The sequence below is a fragment of the Vanellus vanellus genome (genome assembly GCF_965231255.1).
Source record: "Vanellus vanellus genome assembly, chromosome: 1".
NCBI lineage: Eukaryota > Metazoa > Chordata > Aves > Charadriiformes > Charadriidae > Vanellus > Vanellus vanellus.
The window spans coordinates 100,107,391-100,132,428 of NC_138905.1; the positions used below are offsets into that span (position 1 = coordinate 100,107,391).

Below are 25,038 nucleotides of genomic sequence, written 5' to 3' on the forward strand. Positions count from 1 at the left end.
CATAAAGGCTGGAGAGATGGGCTCTCCGCTCCTGCCGCCCAGTGCCTGTGTGATCCGAAACACATGGCTTTTGCCACCAGTTCCTGTTCCCCCAAATGCTCATCTTTTCAACGTGTCATCTTGTCTGCGTGCCTCGACTCTCTATGTACCCGAATCCTCCGCGTCTGCATCCTGCAGGGCAGCTGGGTGGACGTGTTGCCAGTCAGAACATGGTGAATATTTCATCTTTGTGCCGCACCTTCCCTCACCTTGGGGGGAAGAGGGAGAGAAGAGAGAGGCAGTTTTGCAAGTTCTCAGGTCTGGTGAACTTCTCAGTTTCTCCTTTCTCTGTATTCTCATAGATAAGGTCCCCAAAGATAAGGTGTTAACACGAGAAAGGAAGGGAGATGGGAGGAGGTGCCAAATGGAATTGCAGAGGATGAGGATGGATTGCTTTCCCACAGCAGAAAGACACGATCTAGGAGAGAAAGGGGATGAAGTAATCAGAAGATGGAAGAGTGCCTACCTTTGCTGTCAAGGGAAGGGGTAGGCTGAACTAAGAGGGTAACAGAGGAAGAGGTACTTTTAGGGCAGTTGAATACTAACACCCTGTCGTTTCAGGAGGCAATATTACCATTTTTGTTCATTTTACACAGTTCCTTTTCCACACCAGAAATTTATTTCTCTTCCATTTTGAAAAATGCTAAATTGACTCTTTTGTGTGTCTGTGGATGTACTGAGGGAATGGAAGGCTTTGGCAGCAATCAGGACAGGAAGAGTAGTCATTTTTTCCGTATCAGTTACTGTCTATGCTTATCAGATACCAGCTCCTTGAAAGTATGCAAAGACACCAATTGACCATTGTTGGGAAGGAACAAAGTCCATAATGAAAAATTTGGGGTATTTTGGTTTTAGATAGGAAGCAGAGGATGGGTCAGATAAGATTGCAGGTCCACCTTGAGGCTGGAGTTGGGTCAGAAGGACGGAAGGGGTTTGGATGGGAAGCTCTTGTCTGTCTTTTCCACTTGAAGATCCAGAGAAAAGCTGCAATAATGAAAGTGGGTGAGGGGAAGTGCTGGTGATTGTTTATGAAGGAATTAACGTTGTGTTCACTGCACGTGGTGTGTATTCTCTCAATTTTAGTTTGTTAAACAGTTAATTCTGATGTGCAGTAACTGGCAGTACAGCAGTGCTTCCCATACAGCTGTAAGACGATGCCTTGTTTCGGGTGTTCAGAGGAGATGCTGTTCGTTTAGGTTTTGTTTCAGACCGGTGGGGCACATCCAAGATGCCACAGAAATCCAAGAGGCGTTTTCTGCTGTAGAAGGTCCTCCAGAGACTGCAATATGGGAGTGAACTCCATAAACGTGACCAGGCTTCTTTTTTCTTACTCGAATCTCACGCAGGTGGAATCAGTTTTTAAGTCAACTATTTTGTTTAACTTCCTTAATTAATTATGCCAAATAGTTTAAGTGCAGGTATAATACCTGCATTCCTTGCTTCAGGGAAGGCAGTCCTGGGACTCGCTGATAAGTGCTGCCCTGCATTTGTGCAGGCAGGCCCGTGGCTTGGCAGCACAGCAGCCGGGGCGGATGCCACTTGAGCTGTCACTGTCATGATGCGGTTTGCCAAGCAAGTGTGATGAGAAGCATTTAGTCTGGGGGCACGCTCGCTGCCCTGAGAGCGCCGGAAAATGAAGAAGCGTTAAAGAGCTAGGGGGGACGTTTGGAAATATGGGGCAGGCGTCTCGGGAAGGAGACAAATTGAGGAGAAATGGACAAACGAAGTAAGAGAGACAGAAACTGTCAGGATGAGTGGGCACTGGAGGGGACTGATTAACAAAAGGAAGTGACGGGCACAAAGTGGCAGTGAAAGAAATCAGCACAGAGGAAAGCAGATCGTGGGCAAAGGTTGCCTGGGAGAGTGGGAAAATGCAATAGACGGGAAAGAAATGGTAAGGACGTTCAAGAAGGCAAAAAAAAAAAAAAAAAAAGAAAAGAAAAAAGGAGTAGATTATCTTTGAAGCTGTTCTGATTAATTTTTTCTAGCTGGTTAGATTTTCTGAGACTTAGCTACCTGCTGTGTATGGCAAACTCTCATTGAGTTTGTTAGGGGCATCCTAGAGCCAAGTTTATCGTGTTAGGTAGGGTGAGAAAGGAGAAGCTTCTCTTTAGGGTCTTTCTGCTCTTGCACAGTGAGAATTTCTGCTCCTATACAGTATGAATTTGGATTTGTAACTGTTTTTCACTCAACCCCCTTCCTGAAATTTTAGATGAAGAAAGTCTGTATTTCCTGGGCTTCAGGAGTGAGAATTATATTGGTCTAGAATATTTATGTACGTTTATTACTACACCAGCTATGTTGTCTGGTTTGGGTTTTGTTAGCCCGCACAATGAGATATAAGCAATCACAGTCCACCAGCCACCAGCAGAGCTTTCTATTTGCCATGTCTCTGTGAATTTTTTAAGTCTCAATTTGCGAATCTTTTGAGCCTGCTCAAATTTTCAATACAAAAGGAGTTAATGAAATAGTGTCAGAATAATACCAGGGAGCTCTTTGTTACTGGCGTGAGATGAATCAGTCATTGGGTCAGATAAATGACTCTTAAGTTTGACTACCAGAAAGCCACCGAGATAGAAAAGAGGAGTATGACTTGAGGTTGGCTTGTCCTCTGCCAGCCCTGTTTTTCTGCATGAAGAAGAGAGTTCATTGTTTTAACAGAAATCTCTTCTAATACATTTCTACCTGGTGGTGGCTTTTGTTTGGGCAGAAAAGAATTAACACTCCTCATCTCAAAAGTATCTCAGTGAGCTAGTCCAGATGAAACGGTGGTTTGTGTGACTGCAAAATAAGGAGGAGGCAGTGATGTCTACTAAAATAATGCAGTTTGAGTAGGTGGTCTAATCTCTTGTCCTACCAAATGCATAGGAATGAGATTAGATTCATTCAAATGTGTACTTTAACAGTTTCAATTTCAGATAAGAGTAGCTATTATGGCACAAAAGTTATACAGCTTCAACATTTTCACTGTCATTTTTATTTGGACACGCTCAGCAGTTGGTGTCTCTTATGTCAGTGGTTTAAATTGCAATTTGTAGTCACCAAACTATAGTATTTACGTGGTAATGAATGTTTTCATTTTTGTTGCATATTTAAAATTGTCAGTTGTCATGACCTGATTAAAATGATTATGTGTTTTCCATTTACTGGAAAGAGCAGTTGATTTGACAATGCCTGCAACATCAGTCCTTATCAAGTAGGAGAGTATCATGCTTATAGAGTAGGACAGAATAATGAAAAATGTCGTATTTGGGTGCAATTTTTGGAGTAGTTGGGGGTAGTCATTCCAGTAAAATAGATGTGGGTTATGAGGGGAATGAAGTTATTTAGGGTGTTTTCTGTTGTTGTTGCACTGCCCTCTTTCTGCTCCTTCTCCAGTATCCAACACGATAATTTCTCAGAGGAAGAGATAAGCTGTAAGAGTGACTTCCTCTGCCGCTCCCTTTTCCACATCGGAAACCTGCAGGATGACGAGGGAGTGACTTAGTCAAATCTGATTCACAGATATTTGCTTTTTAATTTATTTAGTGTTGGTGAAGGTGCCAAGCCGTGAGCTTTGGGAACTAAAACGCTCTGTGCCTGTAGCCGGACCTTGTGCTCGCTTGCACTGCGGGGACCGATGTATTGCAGGACCTATATGGTGGAAAGCCAGGGACTGAGCAGATTTCAGGGCTACGCTGGCAGGAAATTAGCAGTAGTTTAGGGTCTAGTATATTGTGTTGCGGGGGAGGAGGAGGAGGAGGAAATGAAGAAGGATGTTTAAAGTGACCTTTAGATAACAGCCTTGACGAGTTGGCCAGTTTTTGGCAGAGGTGGCTGTGCTCTCTCTTAAGGATGGGTCCATTCGCTAGTGTTTGGGTACAGAATCTCCGCCAAATTATGCAGGTCCCTTTCTGTGAATATATTGTTTTAGTTTGACAGCAAACTTGAAGGTTTTGGGGAAAAGACAGATTTACACTTGAGTGTTTTTGGAGGTTAACTGTAGATCCTGGTGAGTTTCGCTTTCCCGTCAGTTGAAGCCTATCACGACTTTTGTTTGTCAATAAGCAAAGTAAGTCAGGGGAAAAGAAACTTAATCAGGACCAAGTATGTTGTCCTCAGATTATGTAAGAAAAAGGTAAGTCAGCTTGGTAATGGAGCAGTCCATTTATGCACGTAGGTGTGCTATACCGTGGGAAAGTTAAATCTCCAGGCACCGGAGCCATCAGCGCTCATTCACCAAATTTAGTTCAGGGTGAAAAAATTTAGAGGCTTTCTTGTTCCCAAAACAGTGTGTTTTTTATTGGAACAGTTGAAACAGACCCTAATAATTTGAAAACCTTCTTGTTTCAGAACAAATGAAACTCTAATGATGTTGTGTGGACAGTGGCAATGATGGGGTTTTGTCCTTGCCCTCCACCACTTAGGGTTTCATCTGTTTTCCGTGGGTGGCTGTACGCTGCTGTAGGAGTTTCCGAAGAGAAGCATCCGAGACAGGAGAGGGGACATGCGGGAACCACCGGTAATGTTTTGCGAGAAACCGAAAATGAAGAAACAATGAAGAGCAGAAAAACCTTAAAGGAGAGGTGGCCGAATTTGAGGGCTTTGTTTAAAATGGACTGTTTATTTTCAGTCAGAGGGGCACTTTAGCAGTGCCTGAGGCACTGCAACCCACTCGGTTGGTAACGTAAGAGCAAAGCGGGTGCCAGAGCAGGCTCGGCCGACGGGAGGTGGGTCTCAGCCCGGGCAGAAGTAAAGGAAGAGCTGAGAAACTACGTGCTGAGAAAATGTTGCCCCGAGTCTATGGACTAAACTCGGAGTAGAGCTGTAGAGCTGTGGCTTGGTTGAGCTCTGGCTCCAGGCTCCTACGCCAAAGGAAAGGAGCTTTTACTGTAAAGCCACCCTGTGTTATAATGTCTTAAAACTGGAATCCTTTGTTTGACTGGCCGCCTGTTTGAGTCGTGAATCACTGTTTCTTCTGGTCCTTAGTGAAACAAAACTTAATTTGGCCTGGGCACTGTAGAGATGAAACAGGATTGGTAATGCTGTATACATTCACTTCAGATGACTTTATAAATCCCAGATGAAATAATTCTGCTTCGTTCCAGCCAAGGCAGAGCACGGCATGTGCTCTGTAACGAGAGTCAGCCTCGCTGGTTGTTGGATGAGGCCCTGCATAACCCTCATCTGAAAGAATATGATTTCATGAGAGCAGATAAACTGTGGATTTTGAGCTGTTCATTTGCTGAGCTCATTAATTCATTCATTGTTTCTTGTTTATGCTCACAGTGGAGAGTTTTACAAAGTTCCAATTTTACAAAAATCCAATTATTGCTAGGTGACGACTTCTCTGATCTCTCATCCTCTCAGAAGAGAGATGTATAATGAGTTCCCAAACTTGAACCGAAACCATATAAATATTTAACCTTAAAAAAGACATTTTTCCTTTTGGCTATTAGCAAACCCAGGTATTCACCAAACTGAGTTGAAGATTGAATTTTCAATTACATAGAAACCCTTCCCTCTCAGCTGTTCTCTCCTTAATGTTTGTCACTTTGATTAAGTGGTAGTCATCATCTTACGAGATAGAAAGGATAGGGTTTTTGGTGGTCTTACCAATTATTTTAACCATAAAGCAGCAATGTTAGAGACCCAGAAAATCCAATTATACCTTTTCCTTTCTTTTAAAGCAATCCTTTCTTCTGTTTTTTAGTTCCACGTTGTCCACGTTTTAGTTTTCTGCTGGATGATATAATTATACTTCTCTTACAGAACTGTGTGAAATGTCGAGAGTCCCTATTTTTCTGTGTCAAGTTGAACATGTCCTGAAAAGTTTAATTTTTTGGCTCTTTTCTGAGGAGCTCTGGGCTTGAAGTGTGGTGTTTTTAATAGAGGTTACACAAGCAATACTCCAAGATGGCAACGTAGCGCCGGTTTTAACAGGATTTCTGTTGTGGTCCTCCACGTTTCATAGGCAGGCAACAGGCAGAGAGCCGGTTTGACAAATGGGAGAACTGGTGTCAGCTCTTGTTGGGGTTGGCTGCCTGTTGGCCGTAGCCCTACCTGGGGGGGCTGCTCCACTCCGGGCAAGGCAGGCGCCTGGGATGCTCCGCAGGGTGTGAGCTTGGAGGATGGGAGGCAAGCTGGAAGGAATTAGGGAAAGCATCTCTCTGTGGGGTGGAAGACCCAAGGAGGTGAAAGGGGCGGTAAATGTTTCATGTTAACAGAATAACCTCTTGGGCACAAAATTTGCGTTGAAAAGCTATTGGCTCTCCAGGCTGTTTCCCACCATCTGCTCTGGAGAACTTCAGTCCTGTGGTGCTGGAAGGGGCAGATGTGGTGGGTGAGGCCCGGTCTGAGGGTCTCCCGCATCTCCGCGGCTCCTCGGAGAGCAGCGCCATTTTCAGGGAACGGTAGATTGCGTGCTCTTGGAGGAGGCTGTCAGGGTGAAGCCCACTTCTCCCTGTGAGGGAGGGAGAGGTCCTCGATGGGTTGGAAACTCTCTCTTTAGGAGCGAGAAATGACCTCTGCAGAGAAAGAAGCAGCACTGCGAAGTGAGGGCACTGCAGGGGGATTCCTGGGAGAGCAGCGGGGAGGGACAGGGCCTGGCCCCCCGTGGGAGACCACCCTTGGTGGGGGGAGCCGGTGAGGGAGAAGGCCAGAGGTGGTGGTGAAGGAGCCTCCCTCTGCAGGGATTAGCGGCCGGCTCCCTTCTCCCAGGGCTGTCCTCCCAGGATAACAGCGTGAAAAAGCGGGGCAGGAAAAGTCTGTGTGATGGAGAGCTGAAACACTGGGGCTGTGACGACTGCGGTTAATTAAATAGGTGGCTCGTCTCTAGACAGCCCCAGACATCTGTCTCCGTTCTTCACTTGTTTTTCTGCCGCGCTTCTATTTGCTTGTCCAGAGTCAAAGCCCAGAGGATCTACAGATGGTCACCATTATTTTTGTCACTTGATGCAATTTTTTTTAAAGCTTTTTCATCGACCTTTTAAAAACAGATGTGTGTATAAAAAAAATAAATAAATCTTTTAATAGAGCAACTCACTAGAGATCTCCAGTGTGGATTTAGATTTAATTTTAGTCTTGAGTGGCTGGGGTTTAATTTTGTCATTTCTTTTAAGCCAAGTCTCTCTTGTAGCCATATCTTTTTTTTTTTTTTTTTATTTTTCTTTAAATAAACTTTAAAAAATCTCTTTGCATTCCTAGTCTGGCTTCTTTGGAACCTCAGAAATCATTGCATGCCAAAACATTTTCTGTGTGTTGGATCGCATACCTGTTTCTGCATAGGTTTCTTTGTGATTGCAGGATGCTAGTGTTGCGTGGGCTGAAATTGGGCTATGGGCTTTCAAAAATAAAATCTTCTGCAGAAAAGTCCAACATTGTTAATGATTTCTAAGGAAGCCACAGGATTGCAGACAAAACTCTGGAGCTGTGAGTAGTAACTGCCTGCACAGAGTCAGGATCATAGGTAATAGCTGATTATCAAATCAAATAATATGGACTTTTAAACTTCTAAAACAACTGCAGATGTTTTTGTTTTTGTTTTTGTTTTTTTTTTCCCCACAGTCTCCACATTAAACATGGATTGCCCTTTCCAAATATCTTTTAACGTATTTCTTTTTGAGTCATCTCTGGAAATTTTGCCGTAAGAAAAGCCAATTTTGTTCTATAGTATACATTTGAAAAATGTTCTCAGAATACATTTCTTAACACAACATTCTTTTCTTTTGTTACTTTATTTGCAGGTCAAAATTTATCTGGTTCATTCAAATTAGCGTTGTTTTAGCCATCCTGTAGAAGATGAATATGCTGCCGAACAGAAGCAACCTCTCTTCCTTTCAGAATGCTGGATCAGGTAGTCCGTTAATAAAAATGAAGTTTGTTTGTAAATGTACTGAGATCTTTCATAATTTGGTTATTGATTTTGGTCCTTTAATTCTCCTGACACGTGGATAAGATCAGCGCTCTGTTCTCTTTCCATGTCTAACTCCATTTACCAGCCAAAATAAGGCCACAGCTGGATACACTGCAGACAGCCAACCCTCCCCCATCAGTTTAATGCCTGGCTGGAACGGATACCAGTAACCCCCAGCTAAACAAGTCGGGGAGGAAGACAAGGAAGGGGGGGGGGAGAATAAAAAAAAAAATAAAAAAGGAAGAATTTCCTTCTGTGTAGCTCCAGGCAGCAAATACTTTGCTGAACAGAGGAGCCTTGCACAGCACGCTGAAGGTTACTGAGCAAAAAGCTGGGGCTGACCTGGATGCAGGATGGGTTCGGGGCACGCTGCGTGCCGCAGCTCCCGGTCCCAGTCCCCATAGCTGCATGCGAAGGCAGCGTCAGGCGGGATGTGTAACGCATCCTGGCGTATTCACAAAGTCTCATCCCAAGCGTTACCCTAAAAATAAACAAAACAAACAAGATCTGGTTTGTGGGAAGCAGCAACAGTTCAGCTAAACATGTGCTGTCGTCCGGTTGGGATTTAACCGTATGATTGCGGGCACTGTGGTGCTGGAACCAAAAACGCAGGAGAACTGGTGTAAGGTATGGTAGAGAGAAATTGGATCTGAGTGGCTACACGAAGGTATTGTGACCTTTTCTTACTGTACTTGTTTGGATTTCAAATACAATGAACTCTTCATTGCTGTGGTGAACAGGGCTGAAAGTTTCCATGAGCTAACTTGTTTCTTGGCAAAAGCATCCTGTCTTTTTAGGATTAAATGTGCCCTACTGGTGTTGCAAGGGAGTAATAAACAATTATTAATGTCCCATTAGTATGTCTGCTAAGCTATTTATATAGGAGCCAGTGGAATTTATGCAAAAACATTTGAACTTCAGCTGTTTTCAAGTTATGATTTGGACAGTACAATTTTGATATGAGATGAGCTTTCAATTTGAAAAGAGATTTGGAAGAGGGAAGGAGAAAGAGACAAGGATGGAAATTAGGTTCTGTTCCACAATAGAAGGCGAAGTATACAAGGCAAGACGCATTGTGCTTTATATTTCTGCATTTAAATAACTTTTACATCTTGTTCTTCTTCCTTGTAACATCACTAATATGATGAATGCTTGATCTTTTCCAGATGATTTTGTCTTGTTCCGACAAGAGTTCCGTTGAGCGTGACCCATGCTCATCCTTTTGTTCATCTGAACTTTGTCATTGCTGTTAATCAAAAGTTTTGAAAATAGCTAAAAAATGTCAAGTAAAATGTCAAATTATAAGACACTGCGGTTTCACTGCTCACAGCGGCGATGGCCTGACTGAGAGCTCCCTGAACTTACTGGTTCAAAGGCAACCTAGATAGTTGTATCATCATAACGTTAAAATCACAGCAAAAAAAATCACAGTCTGCATAAAAATATTAAACTCTATGTAGTAGTAAACCTGAGGCTTGGTTTTGAAGCTGCAAGTTAATGTTTTTGGCCAGTACTAGAGCTTGTAATTAACACATGCTTAGCCAGGTCCCCTGTGCTCAAGAAGGTGTTTGATTTTTCTTTTAATTCTGTGTTTGTTTGTTTCCTCCCCTGTAATGCTGACTCCCTTTATCTTCGGCCCATTCAATTACATTATTAATGATGGTTGCCTTTGTTCTTAAACTTACGGGTTTGTTCCTTGGGAATTGAGGAGAATGTGTTGCTACACACTTAGACTTACCACAGTGTCCGTAGAGGAAGCCAGTGCCATGGAGGTCTCTTGAATGATGCCCTGGACAGTAAGGAATTCCGGGCTTTTTTGCCTTGTTAGCAAGAAAGGACTCAAGAAGAAAGAAACAAACACCCACTCAAAGAATGCATTGCCACCTTCCACTGGGTATCTGAACCTAGTGATCCTCAATGAAACTGGTTCATATCAGCTCTGCTGGGGGGCGGGAATCCAGGTTTTGTGTCTAGGGTCATATGATTGTCTGAAGTGGTACTTGGAAGAGGATTAAAGTGTTGCTTCTGAGGATTTTAAAGGCACTTTACACATTTGGATGTTAGGTTTTCCTGCCGAGTGACAAGCTGAGATAAGGTTTCTCATGAGGTGGCTGAAGTCACAGGTGAAATGTGACTGAGCCAAGAGTAAATCCCAGGTTTGACCATTATTTTCAGAACCAACACTCATTGGCTCTGCAGGAACTGACACCGAAGAGTGCTTTATTCCTTTGAAGCACACCCTAGCACATCCAAGGAACTGCTGAAAAGTGTTAATGGTGCCATTCCTACATCAGCTGACGTCTAAGTGCGAGCCTGCTGGGGGTCCTGTTTATCTCCTGCAGTGACTGACGCTGTCAGGACCTGAATTCCTTTCTTTGCTTTCGGCAAAGTGGGGCTCAGAACTGTAGGTGGGAGCTTGACACATCATTGAACAATAACATCCACCACAGCAAAGGCTATTTTGGTCTGTGTCATCTTCCAGAATATAAAATACAATTCTGAACAAGGGTTAGGACCTGGGACCTTAAACCGCTGTCAGTGGTTTTAGTGGTCTTGTGGTTTTGTTGTTTTGAATGAAGTCACGGAGAATAGCATTATACTTCCTTAAGGCTATCTTTTAACTAAAGTGCTCTTTGCAGATGTAGTTACAGCTTTGTATTTTAAGAGCACTGAGCTGAAACACCTTGTGAAAAACAGGCTTTGGTTTTGTATTTTTCCATGAAGCTTTGCACGACAATCCACAGAGTAAGCAGAAAGGTGACAATCTCCTACTGAGCTTTGAAATGAGCTCATTAGTATATTTGGGCTCGGATGCACTAGCTGCACAGGTTAAAAGAAGAGGTGGCCCAGAGCAGTATCTTATGTTCTGTATTGTAGACAGTAAATTATCCATGACCCAGCAATGTGCCCTTGTTGCCAAAAAGGCCAATGGAATCCTGGGCTGCATAGGGAAGAGTGTGGCCAGTAGGTCGAGGGAGGTCATTCTCCCCCTCTACTCTGCACTGGTGAGGCCACAACTGGAATACTGTGTCCAGTTTTGGGCTCCCCAGTTCAAGAGGGACAGGGAACTGCTGGAGTGAGTCCAGCGAAGGGCAACTAGGATGATTAAGGGATTGGAGCATCTCCCTTATGAGGAAAGGCTGAGAGAGCTGGGACTCTTTAGCCTGGAGAAGGTTGAGGGGAGACCTTATTAATACAAGTATCTAAAGGGTGGGTTGAAGGAGGATGGAGCCAGGCTCTTTTCAATGGTTCCCAGTGACAGGACGAGGGGCAATGGGCACAAGTTAGAACACAGGAAGTTCCGTTCAAATACACGGAAAAACTTCTTTACGGTGAGGGTGACAGAGCACTGGCACAGGCTGCCCAGGGAGGTTGTGGAGTCCCCTTCTCTGGAGATTTTCAAGACCCGCCTGGATGCAGTCCTGAGTAATGTGCTCTGGGCAATCCTGCTTTAGCAGGGGAGTTGGACTAGATGATCTCTAAAGGTCCCTTCCAACTCTGAAAACTCCATGATTCCATGATTCCGAGCCCTGGGAGACCTGCGGTCAGTTGTTTACTCTTGTCTACTTTGCATCTTCTCCCTGCACCTCAGTTCCTCAGCTGTGAAACATCAGGACAGTAATGCTTCCTTACCTCATGGACGTCTCGGTGGGCTCAGGGTTATAAAGGCTGAGCCACAGGCTCCTGCAATGGGTAGGACACCGGAGACTCGAGCCTCTTGCCAACTGTGTTGTTGATTTGTGGTATGAATGTGGCGATGTCCCTCTACCCCTTCTTTTTTAGTCTCCATCTTTTGCAAAAGCAGGGATGGGAAAAGTAATGCATTCCCTCTTTTGCTTGGTGATCCGAGACACATTTATTACGAGCACAGTAATTATTACAAAAGTGTTCTTTTCAAGTTAATGTGCAGGCATGCACATGCAAGAGGCTGCTTACTTGCTAAAAACTTTTTTTTCTTGTTTTCTCTTCCTTACAGATTCCAGTAAGATTATGGCAGAGTATAGCCACACACAAAACCAGATGGAATTACAAAATGCTAGTTTGGGAAAGGGTTCTGTGGCAAATTCCCTTGAAAATGGTCTCCAGGATATTATGGAAAACCTCAATCCGAAGAAATATTCATCAAGTCTCAAATTTAAAACAAACGGGGACTATGCTGGCTCATATTTAACCCTTTCACAACCTATGCCAGTTAAACCTAATCCTTCCTCCAGTGTTAAAAATACACACTCTGTTACCAAAATTCAAGGAGGCAAGCAGTTCCCCTGTGAAAGCCCATATCTTCCAGACAAAAGCATCTCTGTAAAGCATTTGGGTTCCATATCGGGCACATCTCCATCCCTCAGCGGGTACGGTTTAGGAAGGACAGACCTTGAAATTCATGCCCACAGAGAAAATGAAAAATCCCTTGGACACACGGATAAGTTTCACTACTCAAAGTACAGTCAGAAAAACAAATCGTACGACAACGTCTACTTCCCAGGAATGCTGGAGACGAAGAAGATCTCGGGCTCTCTTCTGACCATGTGGAATGGAAGCTCAGGGAACGAGCTGATGCTTTCCCCTGCTAGCAATTCGGGAGCGGCCAGCATGCCTTCTAGCCCGAAACAAGGCAGGAGGATGAATATTGAAGACAGCCTGGCCCTTCACATAAAACCAGTTAAGCACAAGGATGTGATGATGGAGACTCTGGGTTCACGGCCTAGAAAATACTCTGGTGGATCTCTAAGTCATATGGGAATGTACAGTCGTTCCCTACCCAGACTTTATAAATCAACGGAAAGCCAGCTGGTGCCATTGAGTTTGCCCCCCAGAAGCTCTCTGGGTAATACTAAAAGGAAAAAACTTGGAGAAAAAGATCTACCTCAGAATACTTTAGACGCTGATAATTACCTGAATTTTTCTTCTTGCAGCTCAGGGGTTTCGCCACACGCAAACTCGGTCTCTGGGAATAATCCCTATGCCAGTTCAACTCTTAGTGTTCCTGCAAGCCCTCGAATTGCTAAAAAAATGCTTTTAGCGCCTTCTTCCCCCTATCATTCCGATGATTTCGATAGACTTGGACTCTCAGGAACAAGTCCCAGTAGTTCTTTCTCCCCAGTGGATTTTGACAGGTCGTTTTCTGTCCGAAGAAACCTTTCCACCAGTTCCGTGGAACTTGACGACCCAGATCTGGAAAGTTACAGACAGACGCCAAACTCACTGCAGACGTCCATGCGAGAGCGGAAGAACAGCATTAGCTCCATTTCAGGAAGAGAAGACCTCATGGACTACCACAGGAGGCAGAGGGAAGAGCGGCTGCGGGAGCAGGAGATGGAACGGCTGGTAATTTTTTCCTCTTCCTTTTAGTTTTTCATGGCAGTTAGCGTTTGCAAAATGTCCATCCCAGGTCTAGCCATCAGGAGGGTACAGCGAAGCGTGAGCTGCCGTGCTTTGAAATTCAGATGTTGCCCGCTTCAGATGCCGTGTTCATTATGGCAGCCCGTGAAGCTAACGCTTCAACAGCGTGCTGCTGTAACAGCTGGGCTAGACAGTACCATTCAGCCGTCTTAAAAAAACGTTGGAACCCACGTAAATTGCGTTCAGTCATCCTGTGGGCTCGATCTGTCTGTGTCTACGTACATAAAACCCACAAATTGCACTGCAGGGATCCAGAACTTTTTGTTTTAGACGATGGTACTGTTTTGTGGTAAGTGGGTAAGAAAAAAAAAATGAGATTCCACTATAAGCTGCTCTGCCGTGTGTGCTGCGGAGTCAGGTATACATCGGTGTGGGTTCAACATCCATCATCAGAGCTTTCTCTGCTTGGTTGTGGTTTTTCCTTCTGAGTATTTTCATTAAAACACGGGCCTTCTTGCTTCTCCTCCTCCCAAAGTGGAGCGTAGCAGAGGGGGACAGACTTTTTCTCTTTGTCTCTAGTCAGTGTAAAGCAGCATACACAGCTTCAGCTTGGGATTAAACTTGGTAGTAAAACGTAATTTATGTATTATTGAAACAACTTTTGGGTAGGAAAACAAAAAAGGTCTTCAGAACAGACAAAGGTGATTGAAAGGGTGTCTTACTGAAACTGTTTCTGAAAGGATACGTCGTATTTCTTTGAAAAAAGTTTTATCAGTGGCTACAAGACTCTCTGACCCTATTAACATGCATTCATATTGTACTGATGTACATCCATCCACATGGAAACCGAGGTCGTTAGATGCACCAATTCGTATTACTGAGCCTTAGTAATACTTAGTAACTCTTAAAAAGGTCTTCTCATTTGTGTGCTTTAATTCAAATCTTTATGGATTTGAGCAAGATGGGGGGGGGTATAGGATACTCTTAAACCTGTCTGGTTTACAGACACATAGGAGGTCCACAGGGGAGGTCACTTCCCAGGCAGGGAAGAGGTGAAAAGCCGTGAGAAGGCGGGATGTGAGGGCAGCGGGATGCCCATCAGGGACCACCAGCGCCTGTGCAGGGCCACCGCTCCCATTTCCAGCTGTGCCTGCGAGCAGGTTCAGCTGAAGGTTTGGAACCCGTTCAGATGTCTCTCCCTCCTGCCTCACCTACGTCCTCCACGCAAGTTGGTGAGGACGCTGTTAGGCGGGCAGGAGCCTGCCTGGCCATCCCCAATCTGCTCAGCACTGTGGGATGTAAGATACACATCGTTGGTCTGAAATATGTGAAGACATTCAACAAAAGCAAGTGCAAGGTCCTGCACCTGGGGAGGAAGAATGCAAAGCACCAGTATAGGTTAGGAGCGGATGTGCTGGGAAGTAGCTCGGAGGAGAAGGATCTGGGGGTCCTAGTAGACAGTAAATTATCCATGGCCCAGCAATGTGCCCTTATTGCCAAAAAGGCCAATGGAATCCTGGGCTGCACAGGGAAGAGTGTGGCCAGTAGGTCGAGGGAGGTCATTCTCCCCCTCTACTCTGCACTGGTGAGGCCACAACTGGAATACTGTGTCCAGTTTTGGGCTCCCCAGTTCAAGAGGGACAGGGAACTGCTGGAGCGAGTCCAGCAAAGGGCAACTAAGATGATTAAGGGCTTGGAGCATCTCCCTTATGAGGAAAGGCTGAGAGAGCTGGGACTCTTTAGCCTGGAGAAGAGAAGGCTGAGGGGAGACCTTATTATGGCGTACAAGTATCTAAAGGGTGGGTTGAAGGAGGATGGAGCCAGGCTCTTTTCAATGGTTCCCAGTGACAGGACGAGGGGCAATGGGCACAAGTTGGAACACAGGAAGTTCCGTTCAAATACACGGAAAGTCTTCTTTACGGTGAGGGTGCCAGAGCACTGGCACAGGCTGCCCAGGGAGGTTGTGGAGTCCCCTTCCCTGGAGATTTTCAAGACCCGCCTGGATGCAGTCCTGAGTAATGTGCTCTGGGCAATCCTGCTTTAGCAGGGGAGTGGGACTAGATGATCTCTAGAGGTCCCTTCCAACTCTGAAACTCCGTGATTCTTCTTCGCCTGCTTAGAGCTGGGGCTGTAGAGTGGAGGTGCGGGTGTGATGGGGTGGCAGGCACTGCCCCTCTGCCCCCTCAGTGAGCGGCCACTGCCATGCCACGTCACCCTTTGCCCCCCGAAACCTCCGCTGGCTCCCCTCGAAGCTGCGGCTTCTTGGTAGCAGGGGCCGGGCTCCCCGGGGGGAGGAGAAGTGACTGGGCAGCTTAAGAAAGGTTGTTGGGCTTGTGTACTTAAAAGTAGTGAGTGTTGGCAGAACTGCTGGCGGGTTGTTTCTCTCTCTCTTCTCGCTGCCTTCTCCCTGCCGTTCCTCCACTCCTCTCGGAAATCTCTTCCCTTCTCCCCAGATCCAGGTGGTTTGTGTGTGCAAAGTGGCGTTTGCTGCCTATTGGAGGGTTTTCCAGACAGACATGCTGTAAAACCTGAGATAATCAGTCATAAAAGACAACGTAATAAAGCATACTTGTATTTCAAAGAGAACCGCTTTTTTTTTTTTTTTTTTTATGGTGAGGGATGGAAGATATGGGGTTGTTTGAATATTCAGTAATGCTAAAACATTTTATATTTGGGTGTAATGACTACTTCCCCCCGCCCCCCCCATTTCTTTTCTTGCCGGACAGGACAATACTTCCTTCAAGTCCTGATTCTTTAAAAAGAGAATTTGCCTACTGTTTTTCCAAGCTTGTTAAAGGTTTTGAAAAAATACGGTGTTTTGTGTGTCGCATGTGATTTGAACATGAGGGAACTTCCTCCTGCTCGAGTCCATCTTCTGTTCAGGATCCTGCTCAATATTTTTTTTCCCCTTGTTAGAGCTGTCTGGTGGAAGAGTTGAATTTCAGGAGAGTCCCTCCTTCCGAGGGTTTGAGAGTCTGAAAAATGCCATAAATAGGGTTTTAGAGCTCTGAGAAGAAGGAATATATTTAATAATAATAATAATAATAATAATAATAATAATAATAATAATAATCCACACATCAGCTTTTTGTACTTTAGGGCCTGTCCTGTTTTGTTTTTGTTTTATTGTTGTCCTTCTGTGTGGATCTAGTCATGGGTCTGTCCAAACAGGGTCTTTATAGATCCAGCCTGAGCTTCCGAAGAGCAGTTTTGTCTGACCTTGTGTTCCGAGAGATGCACAAAGGTTAGAGATCGAGGTCTGCTCAGGTCTCTCTTTTTTTGGGGGCCTGAGGGAAGGTGTGAATAAAAAAACCCCAAGGAAACAAGCACCCGTGCATAGCAAAACTGTGTGCTCTGGCTTTTCAGCGCTGAGTGAAAGTTCAGATTAAGTAGCTGGTAGGTAAATGGCAGGGAAACACAGTCTGCCTTTGCACAGTATTAGACCATTACATGCTGTGTTTTTTGAAGCAAGGTAGGCAGAAGAAAAGCGTAGGGCTGCTGGGAGAACTTCATCAGGAGCCTCCCTTTTAGAGGGTTAGACTGCTCTACGGCCTGGATACAAACTGGAGAGCATCTTTCGTTGCACCAGCACTGCCCCTGTAGCTATCCTGCTGGCACAGAGCGGTTCTGGGGTGTTGTGTTTGATAGCTGCTATTCACTTCTGGATTATTTTATTTTTTTTTTTAGTAAAATCTATGCGCACATTGTAAGCTGACCTAGGATCTGCTCTTGGTCTCTTCTGTTTACTTTCACTTGTTTTCTTTTCTTTTCCGTATAAATTATTCTGAGTTTTACTTGTGCTTAGTTTGCTTTTTAAGTGACAGAGGCTCCTCTGAAAGTTTGCATTTTGATCTGCTGCCATGGCCTGCATATGAAGCCAAATGATCTGCTGTCATTGCTTAAAAAAATAAACAGAGAATTAAAAAAATGGTACAAATGGCAAAAATACACATTGCAGGTTCTTTTTTTTTTTTTTTCAGAATGATTTAAACGTATGAGTTTTCATTTGTTGCCATGCACCAAACAGAAAAGACATGTATGTACTTGTGTAAGATTTGGTGTTTCTCCCTCTCCCTTTCTTTTGATTTGCCTTCTGTGGCTGGGTTCCCCCAAAGCAGCTGAAGACCGGTGCCGCTTCTATTTTGCCAGCCCGTTCCTCTGTGACCTGGGGAGCGGGAGGAACCGGAGTGCCCGTTGCTGCCATCCCTGCGGCGTTACTGCTGAGCTCTGGGGACCGGTGGGCGGTGGGAGCAGGTGGGACGGCGCGAGGTTGCTCCTGGGGCTCCCACAGGCAGCGGGGCTGGTGGTGGGTCACGCTTTGCTTCTCCTTCCTTTCCAGCCCAGCTGACCAGACATTGCATCTTGGCGTAGGGAAGTTTTATACAAGCTTTGCACAAGTCCGAGTCGCAGTTTTAGCTATTGCTGAAGCTAGCCCGGGAGCCTTATAAACAAGGAAAAACAAATATCGCTGTGATCTAAGAATATTCAAAGAGATTCAGTTAGCTATTGAATTGTATTTTTATTTTTTTTTTTTAAAGGAGGAAATCTCACTCTTTTTTTTCCTGTCTGAGATAAAAGCCCAGCTGTGGTAGCTGCTGGAACTGAAAGGCAGTCTTTCTCTTCAGCCCGTGGGGAGGTCGAGGGTGGAACAGCACAGGCAACATAGTCAGATAGACGTTAAGGCCATCTGTTTTGTTTGATACCGGCTCATTTGAACAGCACCGAACTCGATTTTTCCACTGCTGGTTTTTAGGCAGTACAATGTATTTCCTCTAGATGGTGGTAGGTACTTAAAAATTGTATGTGCGGCTTCTACGTGATATCTTCCATAGTCCTGCTGTCCGTATGCATCTGTAAACATATGCTTGTTAATAGAGTTTTACTAGATGCAGGAATTAACCAGGGAGAGATTTCAGTTTATATGACCAATGCCCGAATGAGCAGTAATAAAATTCAAGGAGCTTATTTCAGAGTCTATTTTTTCACAGTCAGAAGAGCATTGAATTTCATTAAGTTTATTCAGCAAGTAGGAAATAATAAAGAGCATCCTTGTGCCTGGTTTGCATTGATGCATTGCAGTTTAGTAAGATGTGCCCGTGTGAGGGGAAAATGAAATGTAAATATTTGGGAATTTTCAAGGTGGTGCTGCTTTAAAATTATGGTTAATAGAGGGTCTGCAAATCTGCCGTACAGCTTGGAAAAACCTCATATGTATGTTTTATAAATTTATACTGGCACAGTGTCTTTTTATAGACCCTTTAAACATAAAGTACCCAAGCTGTATGTAAAAGTGTAAGTGACTTTCCTCTTACAGGAACCCCAGCCAAGTAGGCGAAGGCTAGATGAAGGTAATTTTTCCCACCACTAGTATTTGAAAGTCTCTATAGTGTTACAGAATAGCGACTTCACATCAATTTAGTTTAGTAAATGAACAAGTGCCATATAATAGGATAAAAAACCCCCACAGAATAGAACTAATACCGACGAGACAGTAAATTTTCAGGAACTTTCAGTTTCAGTCCATAACATTTCTGTGGGATCTTTACTAATCCAAAGTGTGGATTACATATGCTTAATTTTTGCAGCTGTTAAGTTTTATGCAAATGAACAATATGAGCCAGGAAAAAATCAATTTCAGGAGACCTAGTCTCATTTACAGGACTTAAGTACTGCCCTGGAGCTCTAGTCTTCAGGCTCCTGCCCTCCTCGGTGTGATTTGAAAAAGAGCACCTGCGTAGGTAGCGTAGGGGCAAAAGGGCACTGGTCTGAACAAAACGCGGTGCTTTGCTGACGGCCCGGGCTTGCGCTTCTGGGTGCTGCGAGGTGATAATTCGCAAGCGCGCGCTGTTATTTTGGAAGCCGCCGGCATTTCCTCAGGAGCTGAATTACGTGCCTTTGGACACAGGAGCTAATTCCGCAGAAAGTCTTCTGCTCGGTTCCTCCCTGGAGGCTGGCTCGACTCCACGCCGCTCGGCTCTTCTGCTTTTGCCGCTCCGTTCCTTCTGTGCCCACAGCGGGGAGGTAAGGACGAGGCGTGCCAGCCTGGTCCCCATACCTGGTCCTCTCCTCTGAGCCGAGGTGGTCTTTGGAGGCTCTCGATGGAGGTGCCTCTGCTGCGGCAGGCTGCCTGCGCGTCGCCTCTGAGAGACGCACGTGAGATACGGGTGCTTTCTCCGAATTCTGCGGTGCTAGTGGTAACCTCGGAGCCAAAGGACTAACCATAGCAAAACAAGGAGTGCAAATGAGAAAATAAATGAGGCTGGAGGGAGAAACTGGCGCGAACTGGGGGGGGAAGGGGAAGGACACTTGGCGAGCTGTTCTCAGCCCCGGTTAAAGTCTAGCTCTGCAATGAGCTTCTGGGTATCCGACCGGTGTGAAATCACCATCTCCTTAGAAATGCAGGAAGGCAAGAAAAGCCTTTCTTCTGCCCCTCTCACCCACGGGGTACTGGATGTATTTGTAAGAAAGAAAGTTTGGGGAGTTTCTGCTGCTCTCTTCCCCGGTGCTCTCTCCCTCTTCCCCCCCCCATCCTTTTGGACAAGCTGCTGCTCCGACCATTTGCTGTGAAGCTGGTTGTTTGCCTGCCCATGAGTTGTTGTTTGTTTTTTTTTTTAAGAGCAACAGGGAAAAAGAACTGTTCTTTGATAGCTGAAAAGAGCAACAGCCTCTTCTTCAGGCACAGGGAGCCCTGGCTGCACGGACTAGCAATCATTCATTAGCGTTGGTCGCAACGGATAGACTGCGCATGTATTTTTAATGCAATCTGGGGTGATCCAGTTGCTAATGGCACTTATCTAAAAAGCTTCCTGCTTGCCACAGCTGATTAACCAAGTCTTGCCTTGGTATCTAGACACAGCATCACCGCTACACATTTGTAAAAATCATATACGTGACATACAGGAGATGAACAAATCCAGGAGTCACTGACATGGTTGCTGTTACAAAAGTGGGAGATATTTATCTCTGCTATTTTGGAATATTTTTCTTTACAGGGTGCCAGGGGTGTTTCTTAATGTCATTATAAATCAATAACAGAGGAGGTTATTATCCCCTTATCCCACCCCTCTCCTTCAGCACCTAAATTTGCCACCATCCATAGGTGGTGTGTAGCTTTGCAAAGCAAGGAGTGGTGAAACTGCTCAGGCAGAAAGCGCACGAGAGACCTGTGTACCCCTTTTTCGTAGCAGGTAAGAGATCTGCTGAAAATACATCGAGATGTTTTAGTCCATTAGAAAGGACGTTTTATGGAGAAATATACCGAAAGGCTTACGAGGCTTGATTTTACCCCCCCTCCCTCCCACCAGAGCCAATTTTAAACCAGTTTTCTTCCTTTGACGTACCTTTTTTTTTTTTTTTTTCCCTCAGCATCACAAATAACTTGTGTGGTATTTCTTGCAAAATTATTGACCGGATTTTCCATGTGTTACTGCTTTTGCACTTTTCATTATAGGGGTGCTTTCCTAGCTTGCTGCTTGACTCAGAAATTTATGCTGGAAACAGTTAAATGCAGGTGTGCCGGAGCTGGAATGAGTTGGCCGAGATGAAATGATGAGAATAGAGCGTATAAAATAACCACAGAGCTTCCTGTCCGTAAGCCTCTCGGCACATGTCAAAATAGAAGTGAGAGATACCGGTATTTCTGTAACGTGCCTGAAAGTTCATCAGGAATTTTTTTGAAGACTGACGGAGGTTTTCCTGCAATTTTTAAGCTTTCCTGAGCATCTGAGACTTGGGGGGAAAAAAGAATCCCCTTAATTTTTTTTTAATTTTTTTTTTTTTTTCCTGACTGCTCAGGAAAGGGCAGGTGTGCAGTTGGAGCCCCTCACCTGAGCGCTTGGGCTGGGATGAGCAGCGGCTGCGCTTTGAAATTTGCCATTTCCTATTATCATTGAAGGGGTGGAGGCTTGGCAGGGGGCAACCCGATAATACCCCGTTGTTGCAGGGAAGGATGGGACTTCACATCCTGATGCCGTGCTTCCCATCCATAACCATTGTGATGACCGTATGAGAGGGCCAGGCCTGGTGCCGTCACAACAGGGAGAGCTGCATAATTAGCAGCGATCCCAGCCAGCACTTGCACAGCGCTTTAGGAATTGGGTTGCGTGGCCAAAAGGCTGAGTAAGAGGGAGGACAGCGGCGTTGGACGGGAGAGGGAGCAGGCTTAGGGTCTGGCAGCGGTTGCGTGGAGGGAACGAGGCTTTGGGGAGTTATAATTTGGGGTCGAAGGATGTCTTGCAGAATCCGCTGGACCCATTTCGTGGAAAATACGAGCTAGCAATTGCTGCCCCGCGGGCTCCGTTATTTCAGCGGCTCGTCCCTGCTGATGCCATCGCAGGAGGCTTCAGAGGAAACCTGCAGTGGGAACCTGGGAATAAGCTACCCGAAGGCAAAATTTCTGTCTCACGGCGCGCTCTCGGTTGGGTGGTGCTTGGGAATGGATGGGTTCGGATGGGTTCTCCAGCTCTTTAACGGCGGGTGGCGTGGGGTGATGTCAATGTGCCGTGCGTACAACTGGGCGATCTCTCGGTAGCTGTATAGAAAACTGGGTGCTTGTGAACCAGTGTTAAATTTTCGTAAAACTCCAGTGGCTCAGTGCCGGGAAAGGGCAGGCAATGCGTGGCCTGAACTGCTTTGCTTGATCCTTGTTGTCACTTGCGGTTGGGCATAGGGAACGTTAGGACTGTCGGAAATAGCTGCTTTGCAAATCCTGTTTGCAAATGTAATGCCAGGTAGAGCTTGGAAGGTGAATATGTTTGCAGTGGTTCCTGGGGAAGGAGGCTGAGGATTTGGGGGTTTTGGCTTTCTTTTTAAATACTACTAAAAATAAGAAGCATTTCCTAGAAATCAGAAATGAGAGCATTAGTGCAGGTATTGATGCCAAGCACGGAACTCTCACAGTGGTCTTTTTTCCAGCAGAATTTTCAATAGGCTTATGGTAAGCAATTTTCTATTTACATTGTTTTTCTTCTTTAGCAAAAGAAACGTGGAATTACATAAAAGCATTACCTCTTAAAAATGAAAAGGTAAAAAAAAATCATCTGCAGTAGAAATTACAGGAAGCTATGCATGCAGTAAAAGAAAACAAACGTAGCTTTCTTATACTTTGTATAAAGTATCGTAAGATCTAGAAATCCTTTGGGAATTAAATGTCTGTAGCAACTTGAAGCACATCAGGTCAAACTGGCACAGCTATTCAGATTCTCAAGTTTGAAATGGTAGTATGAATCTGTAGGGAATTTGAGTTAACTGGTAAATAAAGATTTCCCCCACTTCTGTGCATTTGGTATCTGTTGTATTTTAGATGTGATGCCGCATTTCTCTGTAAATGCTCCTAAAACAGTGTGTTTTTCCCAAAAAAGGGAATCAAAGCTAACAAAACAGAAAATCCCCAAAAGTCAGGAATGAGTGAGTTCATGGAAAATCCATGTGATGTTTTGCAACTTGGTAGGAGTATAGCGTAAGTGTAAAGTGGAACAGTTAGTGATTTATACAGTGAGCTCACTGGACATGTGCACATGCAAATGGGGGTATGGTTACAAGCTGAATAAACAATATTAATATTAAAATTTACTACATTGGAAAGATAAATAAGTGTTAGGACAGCTTATTTAAGTAGCTCTTCATTTCTGTGGAACATACTTTTAACTTCTTAAGTTCTTCCATTTTACCTTTGATTCTTCAGCTTGCACTGTAATTTATTTATGTATATCTGTTTATTAGCTCAAAGTACTAGGGACATACATGGAACCGGAGGACTTTAATCCTTCACTCAAAAAAAAAAAAACACAAAAACCAATCCCCCCAAAAAACAGCAAATTTTTGTTAACTTCATTTTTACTTTAGCTCACATGTGACGCTTAGTGCTATTATCTTTTTTTAAACTAGGAACGACAGCGGCTGGAGACAATCCTCAATCTATGTGCAGAGTACTCCAAATCTGACAGCGACCCCGCTGCAGCTACCACAGTTGCTGATGTTCAAAAAATTAACAAGGAACTCGAAAAACTTCAGCTCTCCGACGAGGATTCGGTGTTCGAAGACTCCCAGATGAATCTGGAAACGAGGTTCAGAAGCCACTTGAAATCATCTGCCAGCGATTCGGATTTCTCGGAGCTGAGCAGCCACAGCCGCAGCACCGCTGCTTTCCTTTCCCCGAGAGGGCTGAGAGCCGACGAGCACTTCAACGAAAGCGCGAAGCCTCCACCTTTCGCTGCTCCGGGCTTCCTGAAGGATGCCGCCGAATCGTCCTACCTAAGCATCACACCAAAGGTAATGCTGCGTTGGAGGAAAGAGTACAGTTCAGGTTCCACTGCTTGAAATCCTCCTCTAGCAGTCAGCTGTCCTGAGAGGTGCCACAGTTAGGATGGCTCAGGTGGCAGAATTCGTCTCAGACCTAATACAACTTAGCAGCCAGCAAATGATTATTTCATTTTCTGTGGAAGCTATTGGTATGGGATGTTGTGTTTTTTTTTCAGAGGGATATGCAGTTCAGAAAGAGTTTTAAGATTTTTTTTTTTAGGATTTGCTTAAACAATTGCAGCTACTTCGATAAGGAAGTTTTCAGGAACCCTGCTTGACGCCGTGCTGGGCTGTAGGAGGGAAGAGAAGCTCTGCCTGTCTTCTCCCACCCTGGGGTTCCTGTCGTCTGTAAGATGAGGGTGTTTTCTTGTGGGCAAACCAGAACGGTCGCACAGCAGGTGAAGAGGAATTGCCTGGGCCGAATTTACTGTCCTGTCTCCTTTCCCAGGGTTGGACCTGAGCCACTTGTCAAATCAGCTGTTGCCTCTGATGGGGTGCGCGGTGGCAGCCAGCCTACTGCCCCTCGAACCCAACTCCTGCCTTTGAATAAGCTGCAGCTCCTTTCCTGTGCCACTTCACGCTGCTGTTCTGTTACCCAAGGGGAACTGTCCTTTAAAAAACCGAGCTCACAGCATTCCTAACTATTTCCTTTAGCTCAGGCAGCAGCAGCCTCCTCTGGGCTGGGGCAAGAGCCGTTTGTCATCTTGGGTCAGTGCCTGGGCCTTGGTGTGCCAGACCAGCGGCGCAGCGAGTCCTGGCGACGGGCAGCGTGCTAATCAATAGTTCGAATCAGGAGCATAATCAGACCGAGCAAAACCGTAAAAGCAGGTTTCTGTTAAACAAGTTCACACCTTCAGAATACTTTGTGTCTCTCTTTTTTGCTGCTATTTACACGCTGTATGAGCTTCAACACGTTTATAACATCAGTTGTGTTTAACCTCTGCTTAACTTACACACTTTTATTGACTATAAAGATGTTAAGTACGTGCAGAAGAAGAGAGAGGTGCGACAGAAAAGCATTTTGTTTTATAAAGAGAGATCTCTGGAAATCTATCTATTGAGTCTTTTGGTGTGAAATTATGTTGAACAGGGACATGCTATTATGGCTTTACTTGGTCTTTTCATGTTGAAAAGGTAGTAAGATATTTCATTTACAAGCTACTGTGGTCTTTCTTTTCTTTCCCGTTTGTTGCTTTCTTTGTGCAAGTCAGAGATCCTATTTTGAACCCTCATTAGGAAGCTGAAATCGAAGATGTTATGTCAGCATTATCCAAACAGGATACCGGACAAAAAGAGGCTTTCCTGCTAGGATTACTAATGCTAATCAAGGAATACCGTTCATTCATTCATCGTAAAGGGTGTTCTGCTAAGCCTCGAGAAAAGCAGTAACGAGCAACTGTGTTAATGAAACACAGCTCATTGTTTTAAAATACCGAGATCAGATTTATCCGGGATAAAATGCCCGC

General features: G+C 44.8%; 1 protein-coding gene across 1 annotated transcript in view; it reads left to right on the forward strand.

Moving 5' to 3' along the window:
- PHLDB2 (pleckstrin homology like domain family B member 2) overlaps window positions 1–25,038 on the forward strand; it is a 129,782-nt gene that overhangs the window by 58,631 nt on the left and 46,113 nt on the right. Inside the window, exons 2-4 of the mRNA XM_082479143.1 lie at window positions 7,764–7,873; window positions 11,910–13,258; window positions 23,159–23,542. Coding sequence (XP_082335269.1) covers window positions 7,819–7,873; window positions 11,910–13,258; window positions 23,159–23,542 — 1,788 coding nt within the window. The 5' untranslated portion in view covers window positions 7,764–7,818. The remainder of the gene's footprint in view (window positions 1–7,763; window positions 7,874–11,909; window positions 13,259–23,158; window positions 23,543–25,038) is intronic.